Source organism: Tribolium madens, unplaced genomic scaffold, assembly GCF_015345945.1.
Source record: "Tribolium madens isolate multiple individuals breed KSU strain unplaced genomic scaffold, Tmad_KSU_1.1 Scaffold_20;HRSCAF=117;Tcas5.2_LG4, whole genome shotgun sequence".
Lineage (NCBI taxonomy): Eukaryota > Metazoa > Arthropoda > Insecta > Coleoptera > Tenebrionidae > Tribolium > Tribolium madens.
The window spans coordinates 6,457,439-6,467,593 of NW_025400985.1; the positions used below are offsets into that span (position 1 = coordinate 6,457,439).

Here is a 10,155-nt window from a genome sequence, read left to right on the forward strand (position 1 = left end):
CTTGCCAAGATAGCATCAAGGTTTATAGTTATATAAATAACGACAGTTGGCTTACAAATTTTTTTCTCAAATTGTTTACATTCCTTCATAGTAGATGGAAAATCGTCGACAACATAACCATGACTGTCCTTGAAAGTGTTGCGTATTTCATTTTTTATCTTCGTAATTTTATTATCTTTTGCCTGAGTTAGATGAGTTTGCTCTTTTGAGGTTTCAGTTATAATGGAAGATAAAAATTGTAAACGAATCAAGTGAAAGTTACTAATTTCGGTCAAAATATGAGCGAGAGTCGTTTTTCCGGAAAATGATGGTCCAATTATCCAAAAAATAGGCAACTGAGCCTGTAAAAATTCTTGCCATTCAAGGTCTTGCGCAAAAAAGTTCGCAACGCTAAAAACCGAAAAAATTTTTTCAGGTATGTCGGGAAAGTAACACATTTTTAATTTTGATGAAAATTTTGATCAGAAGCCGAAAGTGACAGGGCTTGGAAATTGACAACTAAAGCCAAACTGCCAGTTTTTTAAGAAAGAAATTTATTTGTAAATTTTTTACAATGTTTCAGAATGTCTTATTCGTAACCAACATAAATAAAGTATGGAAAAGTATCTATTTTTTTTAATAAAAGCAATTTGAATCATAAATTTCTAAACATACACGGATTGACTATAAAAAACTACGAGTATAATAATTAAATATAAATCTGTCGGGTGGCGCCAGAGTTGCGCACTTTCACCAAAATTATGGATAAAATCAATATATGGGTGTACAATGTGGAATGGCATGCATTATTTTGGATTAACAATCCTGTAATGTAACGTCAAATCTGCCGAAGATTTCCAAATAAAATGTTTAACAGTTCGTAAATCCATGGCGGGGTCCAATACTTGATCATTACAGGTTAATTCTATTTGGTCAACATTGTAACCGTTGCTGCTTGGAGTGGTAGAATCAGCGTCACCTCCGGGAGAACTTGCGTTTCCATCACCCAATAATTTTTCCAAAATATGTTCAGCGACTTTGCGACATTGAATAAAATCATTAGCTACCAATCTATCAGGCTGAAAATAATCTTTATATAATTGTAAAACCAAAAAGAACATTACTTTTTTCAGTCTATCTTGTTTCAATAAATGGGAAGGGACAGAAGAATGTGGTTGAAGGTAAAACTGAACTTTGATGAATTTCCCGGTACTATTTTCTTCAATATTGGAAATAACCCAATTGGGTACTGTCTCATTTAACAACGCATTTTCCGTATCTCCAACAGTGTCGCCAACCAAAACCCGATAAAGCGTGCGTCCTCCCACTTCACTACAATTAATTTTACAGGAATCTGTAAAAAAAAATGACACGATTTACCTCAAAATCAAAGGTATATGCTTGGGTACTGAGAAATAAAGTTTATTTTCTGGGTCTCTTTCAACGCCTCTCCAATGCTCAAAAAGTGCCTGTAATAACAATTTGCCATAATTTACTTTTTGGTCCGGCTCTGGACAATCCCTAATTCCAGCATCTCTCGCTGAAACCCACGCTGAGAAACAATCGACTTCATCTTGTCCTAAATGAATCGTCAACATTCCAGTCTTAAGATCAACATTGAACCAATTGGGAACGTAAACTACTTTAAACCTATTTTTTATTTCATCTTGGAAATTGATTTGTCCTAAATCTTCGATTTTTCGCGCCCTCAAAACATCGTAAAGAGCAACATTGTCGTTGGCATCTTTGGTCAAAATGTGTCTCTTATCGTTGAGAACCACGGCCTGGCGAATTGCAGCGCCACCTGGTATCAGCGAAATGGGCGAAGTCGGCATTTTGGCTTCTTCTTTGAAATGTTTCTCAGTTGGTAACTTCCAACAGCGAATACTGGAGTTTGAAGTTGACACCTAGACAAACACATAAGTAAAACAAACCAAATGCACATCAGTACTTACCCATACAGCCTGCTGGTCTGCTGTAAAACACATTTTGAGCACTGGCGCCTCTTCCACACAAACCACTACGCTATTCTGGGGGTTTTTCAGATCAGTCATTATCACCTAGAAATTAATTTAGTAACATTTACAAAAAAAATATCAAAACAATTGCCTTTTTATCTCTTCCACCAGAGATTACATGTGTAAAATTTTCAGTGGCGAGGAGTGCCCAAACGGAGTCGCTATGAACTCTGATTGTTTGAATACACCTCTGCCCCCCTAAACTCCACACTTTGATGGACCCATCACTGCTACCAGAAATGCAATGGGTACCATCTTTTGACACAACTAAAGCCTTAACGTTATCAGTGTGACCTTTTAACTTAAATAACTTGACACAATTTCTGGGGTCCCAAAGCCTGAGAGCTTTTTCAGTGGATCCACTTACTATTACTGTTCCTGGAGGGTTCATGGCCAGACTATAAATTGACTCTTTGCTACCCATCAAACTAGAAGCTGTATTTTCTGTTATTTTAGTTATTTCAACATATGAGACTTACTAGTGACTGTGTTATTGCTAGCTGTTAAAGCTGTTAAGGTGTTGATGTCCCACAAATAAATGGATTTATCAAGACCTGCAGACGCAACTTGCTCTCTGTCTTTGGCGTATGCCAAGGCTTTCACATAGTCCTTATGTGTTCGCAGAGTTGACATACAAAAGCCCTTATGGGCGTTCCAAACTTTAACGGTAGTGTCTGAACTTGCTGAGATTACTAAAAAAATTATTTAAGAAAAAATTATCAAAAATAGGGAAAATAATACAATGTCGGCCTCCACAACACAAAACTATGTCGTTAACCCAGTCAGTATGATGTTCCATCCCATGTAAATAGCGCTCATGTTCGTACACCCTAATAATTGAGTCCCTACCAGCAGAGTACAAACGATCTAATGCCGGATCTATTTGGAGAGCATTTACGCCAGATCTGTGTCTCTTTTCCTCAGCTTCGCAAATTACCATTGATACCTGATCAAAATTGTTACAAAAAACTAGTATGTAAATATAGGATGTAAACAACTAACCTGGACTTTTTTTCGCGGATTTTGTCCGCCTGGCTTCAAATTTGCCATTTTTCTAGGTTTAACAATGTGCCATTTTTTTAATTTAAAGAAATCGGTTATCAATTGGCGTAATAAGTATAAAAAAGTTCCCTTTTGAGAAACTTTTGTAAAAATTTGAGGTTATAATAGTCTGACTTAGTTTTGACATTTAAGCATACACTACATGACAGTAACAGTGGCGGCGCTTAATATGGGGGCTACTAAAAATAGCAAAATTTATGATTTTTTTGTAATTAACACAGATTCTGATAAATAACTACAAAAATTCATACTTTTAAATATACCGGGCAATCAAGAATTATGGTTCTGTGTTGGCAATGTGTACTAAATTTTCTTACCTGCCGCTTATTGCCTGCAGCAGAATAATAAAATGATCTTAATTCTGTTGTCAATACAAGATTTTTCAATTTCTGTTGCAATAATTTGTAAATGTCTAATTTTTTTTTGAATTTTGTGTTATTTTTTATTCATAAAAAAGGACTGCTAAAAATATACGGTGTCCCACGAGTAATAATGAGCCTGAAAAAATTTTTGAAGCAACCAACATTACATTTCAAAGATAACGTGGATATTAAAATATTTGGTTTTAATAAATTAAACATAGTGACCAAACAGAACATCAACTTTGATTTATAAAAAGTCAAACCTTGGAAAATTTGGTGAGAATTATTAAAATGTTGACGAAAAGACCAAAAACATTCTCATTTATTAAAAAAAAAATCGTTTTGCAAACTGCACGTTTCTATCTAGCGCTATATCTAAATAAACCGACTCCCTAAAATTGGAATAAAGTCATTTTGACTGACAGAAATTTGTCAAAAATAAAAATACGATTATTATTAATTTAAAACGAAATATTTTAATATCCACGTTAGTTTTGAAATGTAATGTTGGTTTACTCATGGAACACCCTTTGATTTGTGAAATAATAAACATAAAAAAATCGTTGGCCGATGATTTTGAAATTTAGAGCCTAAATGTTGATTCTAAGCAACTTATATTATTAATTTTTTGTTGTATTTGACACATAAAGGGCACTTTTCTACAGAAAAATAGGTTTTTTTGAAAATTTCCAAGGCATACTTAATTTTTTAAAACTAAAATTATGTTAGAAATTAGTTTTTAACCAAGCGGGCTCAACCTCAGAGAAATAAAAATTTAAAGCGAATTTTTTTTATCTTTTAGTGAGTCGTTTCACCTATACAGAAACACAATTTATGTATGTTATTCGGAGTAAAAGTGAGTTTATGTCGCTCAGCTGAATTATTGGCCTCACTACGTTCGGCAAAATAAACGTTCAGTTTCATCATATAAACTACCACTTTTACTCCTAATATACCTACTGCTATTACTTTGTTTTTAAATTTGTGTTTATATTACATGGTTAAATTTATATTACAGAAAAAGAATATATTCTCTTTTTTATTTTAGTCGCTAGAAACACAATCAAATTTTGTGGTTGCGTGGGTATTTATTATATTATTATTTTTATTTGTTTATAAAATGATCTAGCTATTACAAAGTCCCAGTATGAATTTTAGATGTGAAATAATAAAAATATTAGAGAGATAACTTTGACATTCAAAATGTTGCTAAATATTTTAACACATTAACATTTTCTAGAACCAGTTAGATATCACACCAATTATTTGTAATTTTCGCGTGCATTTTCGCATTGTGGCAACCCGAGTGGCACCCTTATTAAAATTATTTATAAAAAAGTGATAAATATTTTTGAATTTTTCTACTATTTCCTTTTATTATTTAATAAAATGGGTAAAGCTTTATTATTGTAAATAGGTCACTTTTACATTTGACCCCTAAATTGTGCACAACGTTGGTAAAGAAGTAACTGATCTTAACCATGGTGTTATATTGAAACAAGTACAAGAATGATATCACGTTTCAAGTAATCTCTATATAAATCAAAGGGTACCACTCCTTCTCCACTGTTGTTTCAGAAATGAATCATTTGGTAAGTACCCTAATTAAGTGTATTAATCAATAATTAATTAATTAATATTAAGTTTGTTGCCATTTTTGCCACTGTGGCAATAAGTTGCGTTCATGGAGGATTTCTCCATGGCGGTGGCGGCGGCGGGCACGGGGCTGGTACTGTAGCAACTTCTAGCGTTTACACCGCTCGCACCATCCACACTGGATCTCTGGGTCATGGAGGCGGTTTCTCGGGTGGAGGTGGTTTTTCGAGTGGAGGTGGTTTCTCAAGCGGAGGCGGCGGCGGTTCAAGCGGGGGAGGAAGAGGAGGACATTCTGGAGGATTCGTTGCCAGTGGCGGCGGAGGTGGAAGTGGCGGATTCAGTTCAGGCAATTTTGGAGGTTTTGGTTACGGACATGGTTTCCACGGCTGATTACGTTCTAAATTTTTATAATTAGGTTAAGGTAGTTCACTGCGTACATCTTATATTTAAGTATTGTAAGCTTGACATATCATTAGTAATAAAATCATTAGTTTATTAGAGAAGCGGACTTTTATTAGAAAAATATTTTACAATATAATAAGTGAAGCACCGATTATAAAAATAGTTGCATTTATTTATTATTCATATACAATAAATGTGAGCATTAATTTACAAAACTGTGGTAGCAACCCAGGGAGAGCCGAGCCAAGGCGAAGCGACAAGTCCCCCGCTCCAAGGAGAGGCTACAAGAGGAGTGTCAACAACTCCAGCACTTAGGGGAATAACAGCTGCATAAGCTGAGGCGAGAGCCAAAATGACAAAAATAACGAAGATCTGAAAACACATTGTTATTTTTTTTAATTTTATTATAATAAATAATAATTTACACTTACCATAGATTTCATGTTGATTGTTTGTGCTTTTGATTGTTCAAATCTTGGTATACTGCGAAGTTTAGTGAAGGATGGTTTATATACAAAAACATATCCTTGAAAAAATTGCTCTGATAATCTAACTTGCTATTCTATTGCAACAGACTTCTTGGATATGTGGAATAGCCCATTTTGAATAATTATAGATAAACAAATAACCAATAAGGAAGTTAAAAATTCTAATTTTTTTTTATAGACTTGGAGATGAGAGAGAGATATATATAAATAAAAATAATGGTTCGGAATAAATTAAACTCTAAACGCAATCAAGTGAATAATGTGGTTGTTTTTTTGGTAAAGTAATAAAATATTTTTATGTAGCGTAAAAGTATATACAATATGATTTAATTTTTATAACTTCTGAAGTCAAACAAACCTATATTTTTTTTGAATGCAAACTTTGTTATCAAAAATTATCAAAACAAACAACGCTCCTGCAATGTGAGGTATGTGTTTGCAGAATATATGCACAAGTTAAATATTTCATGCAAATACAAAAAGTAAAGAAAACATGTTGCTTATCAGCTAGAATGTAAAATCATTATTATTTACTTATTTAGTATTTATTATTCTATAACTATTTTTGCAGAAATTATTTTGCGCGTTTGTACATGTGTATTTTATATATTATTCATTCAATAAATCTTTGATTAACGCCACATATTAATTGAAAGAATCTTAAAAAAGGACATCTTATAAACTCTCATATGGGTTTCTAAAGACCACTCAAATGTGGATATTTTTACATCAATCGCGCGTCTTTAGATAAGAAATTATTGTTACCATTGCGCCAAAACGCTAACTTTATAAATAAAGTGGTTATTTGTAAAATAAAATTAAAATGCTGGAATTTAAGATGGTCCTTAGAGTGAGATCTAAATCTTTCTTTCTAACTAAAGCAAAGTAAATGGCAGCATTTTAATTTTGTTTTACAAATAACCACTTTATTTATAAAGTTTTGCGTTTTGGCGCAATGGTAACAATAATTTCTTATCTGAAGACGCGTCGATTGATGTAAAAATATCCACATTTGAGTGGTCTTTAGAGACCCATACAAAGTGTGCGTTCTCCTTTATCAGAGTTTAGAAAGATAGGTAATCTTAATTTAGTAGGTACTCCCATAATAAACAAAATACTGATCAGGTTAAAACATGTTTATTTGATAAACTTGTATACAGAGATTTAGAATGTTAATAAAATATTGGGCAGGTAAAAAATGTAATTCTTAAATTATTTCAATATAACATATATTTAGATTAAAAAATAAAATATGTATTTCCTTATTGGGTACCAATAGGTACTTGCTGAAAATAAAAAAAAATGATAGATAAGTATTTAAAAATTTCTAACAACTTGCTCTCACCTGCTTTCATTCAGTACGAACACACTTGCCATTCAGTTTCGCGTAACCTTTTTGACAATGTACAGTAATAATATTGTGGAGTTCTGGTCGTGGTTTATCAGTAGGAAGTCCAAAAATCATGGTTATAAAAACCATAAGGATAAAGAAAATGTTCACTTTTTTAACCCACATTTTGCAGTACTCCCAGCAAATAAGGAGCGTCTTTAAATTTATAGATTTTCTTATCAGATAAGCACTTCAAATAGTTTACAAAGTAAATGTTATCACGTAGACTTTCTTCAGAAAATTATTGCATTTATAAAAAATCAGAGATTTTTGTAGTTATTTTTTTTTTGTATAAGTTGTTGTATTTCAATTTCTTTAAATTTTTACTTTGCAGGAAACGAAGTATAACAGACAAACAAAAATAAAATTGAATTTAGAAAGCTCAGTTCTTTATTTCTTAAAAGTAATTTTCCATCACAATAACATTTTTACCAAACAGTGCCAACTACGGCACCTTCAGCCCAAGGAGAAGCAATAAGTCCTCCACTCAAAGGTGCAGCTTCTACAGGTTGGGCAATTACACCATCAGTCAAGGAAGTAACTTCAGAACTAATGATTTGACCATAAACTGCAGCAATGGACAAAACAAAGAAAACGGCAACAATCTGAAAACAATTAATACAAGTTTTATATTTACAATTGTGTAAGGTTTCTTACGAATTTCATCTTGGTTTTAGTTAAAGACTGCTTGTGTTTTCCACAAACTCTGACAGGATAAAGAATAAAGAAAGCTTATATAGGTCAAAAAGACCTTGACTGTGAATTTTTTTGATACTTATATAACGAATTTGTTACAATTTTTCTAAAGATTTCAACAGCTAATTTTTTCGATCAGCAACCTCGAACGTAACAAAACATTTTTTCTAAATAAAACCACAAAATCACTTAAATAAATAAATCAGAAAACTAACAAATATGTATGCTGAAAAGTTATACGTTAGCCTCTGTTAATAAAAGTTTTACCCTTTAAAAGTAAACTCATAATTCCGTAAGCTCAAGCTTTGAAGCGAAAAATTTATATCAAAACTGGAAAAAGTCTTTAATAATAAAGTAAACACAGTTACACCTGAAACAGGTTTAATTAAACATGTTGAAATTTAATTTAAACGTGTTATTTAATTTATAATTGTTTACATTGCAAAGAAAATTCGTTCGTAATTTGCTATATCCGACTGACACACTTAATCAAAATTAAGGTTCCCTAATTAACAAATCAGAAACAATTACCGTACACAAATGTCTGGATCAAATCAATTTAATCAAAGGACAAATTTTCAATATATAAGGTAATCATGAAGTGCAATAAGCATCATTCAAGTTTCAAACGCCAGTTTGATAAACAATGAACACTTTGGTAGGTCTTTAAAAACTTGTTTTTTATCTCATCTGATCTTATTTTTAACAGGTCATTCTCGCTGTCATTTTTTTGGCCACAATTAGCGTTGCCGTAATGGGGTCACCCTTGATAATGCCGTTAATGACCACTGGAATGATGGGCGGTGCGGGAATGAGAGGAGGAATGATGATGGGTGGCGGAAGAATGATGATGGGTGGCGCAAGGATGAGGGGAGGAATGATGGGTGGAGCGGGAATGATGGGAGCTGGCATGGGGGGCATGGGTGGTGCAATGATGCTGCCTCCAATTACCGCTGGAATGATGGGAGGAATGGGAGGCATGGGAGGTGGTGCAATGATGGGATAATTATGTTTACATATTAGGTAATCTGTATTTAAGAGCGAGGTTGTTTATGGGCAACAAAACTTGTTTAAAACTTTTGTCTCAACAACGTGTGTACTTAATTATAATTAACTGGAACAATTTTTGTATTTAAAAAATTGGTGTTAATAAATTTTGTAATAATTGCATGCAATTCCAAATGTTGGTTTTTACCTAATTTCAAGTTTCTAAAGTTGCTGCTTTTTCATAAAAGTGATACATTAGATAATTTGCTAATATTATTAGAATATTAGCATAATGTCAGCAGCTTTTAATGGTTCATCTTATTAAGATTAGGAGAAAATATTAACAACTTCGTTATGTTAGCTTTCCTCTTATTTGATTGTATAATATTCATGTTTTTCCTGTTGCCGAAAATTGTGGCTAAAACATTCATAGAAAGTTGCAGATCATTTGTTAATTATTGCGACAGTTTTGTTGCTTCATAATTTTTATATCCTTTATAAGAAATTAAGGTAATGTTAGTGAAGATATATCACACTTTAAATATGTAAATTAGTATATTAATTCAATATCGTTGCTGTATTCTAGTTACATTCAGTGAGAAATAAATTTATTCTTTGCGTTATTTCACAACATTTTTTCACTTATTCATTTTTAAGAATGAACGATTAATCCATTGCTTTCAATATTTATTTACTGGATGAGTAGACAAGATATTTTTTAAATTAAAATTAGTGATTCATATAAATATAGACGCTAAAAGTGAAGGTTTTTTAATTTATTTAAAAAATCCGAAAAATACAAGATCAGTGCCATCAATATAATGGGTGATCGATATTTGACATTATATTGGGCACTTGTAACTTAACACACCAAACCAGTTTTATTTAGGGTGGCCACTAATGTCTTGTTGAGGTTGAGGCCATTGCAAAAGTATATAAACTGAAAATAAATCCCAATTCATCACACATTCTTTCAACGTTTTTCATAAACGCATCTCAACCAAAAATGAACGCCGTAAGGGTCCGTTTAAAAAAAAAAACATAGTTAAATAAATTATTTGCAGTTTGTAGCCGTGTTCGTCGCTTTCGCCGTTGCCACAGCCAACGCCGGATACCTGGGAGCCCCCTTGGCCGCCGCCCCCCTCGCTGTAGCCCATGCTGCCCCCCTCGCCGTA

At 32.8% G+C, this 10,155-nt stretch overlaps 2 protein-coding genes and 2 long non-coding RNA genes across 4 annotated transcripts; 1 reads left to right on the forward strand and 3 right to left on the reverse strand.

The window, feature by feature from the left end:
- Positions 1-597: 597 nt before the first annotated feature.
- On the reverse strand, positions 598-3,215 carry LOC123005657 (WD repeat-containing protein 48 homolog). Its single transcript, XM_044399500.1, has 8 exons — positions 3,000-3,215; positions 2,739-2,943; positions 2,477-2,689; positions 2,089-2,432; positions 1,935-2,039; positions 1,360-1,886; positions 1,104-1,311; positions 598-1,058 (listed from the first exon to the last, which is right to left on the reverse strand). Exons 1-8 carry the CDS (start codon positions 3,045-3,047, stop codon positions 786-788), a joined length of 1,923 nt encoding a protein of 640 aa, XP_044255435.1. The 5' UTR covers positions 3,048-3,215; the 3' UTR covers positions 598-785.
- A 443-nt stretch (positions 3,216-3,658) lies between these two features.
- On the forward strand, positions 3,659-5,520 carry LOC123005664 (glycine-rich cell wall structural protein 1-like). The gene is made up of 3 exons (XM_044399514.1): positions 3,659-3,697; positions 4,839-5,013; positions 5,066-5,520. Exons 2-3 carry the CDS (start codon positions 5,002-5,004, stop codon positions 5,405-5,407), a joined length of 354 nt encoding a protein of 117 aa, XP_044255449.1. The 5' UTR covers positions 3,659-3,697; positions 4,839-5,001; the 3' UTR covers positions 5,408-5,520.
- A 1,508-nt stretch (positions 5,521-7,028) lies between these two features.
- LOC123005666 lies at positions 7,029-7,459 on the reverse strand. Its single transcript, XR_006412777.1, has 2 exons — positions 7,253-7,459; positions 7,029-7,193 (listed from the first exon to the last, which is right to left on the reverse strand). It is a non-coding gene; the product is annotated as an uncharacterized LOC123005666 (long non-coding RNA).
- A 210-nt stretch (positions 7,460-7,669) lies between these two features.
- On the reverse strand, positions 7,670-10,149 carry LOC123005667. Its single transcript, XR_006412778.1, has 2 exons — positions 7,955-10,149; positions 7,670-7,902 (listed from the first exon to the last, which is right to left on the reverse strand). It is a non-coding gene; the product is annotated as an uncharacterized LOC123005667 (long non-coding RNA).
- Between the last annotated feature and the right edge of the window lie 6 nt (positions 10,150-10,155).

Excerpts from the sequence above, each read along its gene's own strand:
- LOC123005657 (XM_044399500.1), bottom strand. The coding sequence starts at position 3,047 with ATGGCAAATTTGAAGCCAGGCGGACAAAATCCGCGAAAAAAAGTCCAG. Across the intron at positions 2,040-2,088 it reads CTGGTGGAAGAGATAAAAAG|GTGATAATGACTGATCTGAA; the intron begins GCAATTGTTTTG and ends ATTAATTTCTAG. Across the intron at positions 1,887-1,934 it reads CAGACCAGCAGGCTGTATGG|GTGTCAACTTCAAACTCCAG; the intron begins GTAAGTACTGAT and ends GTGTTTGTCTAG.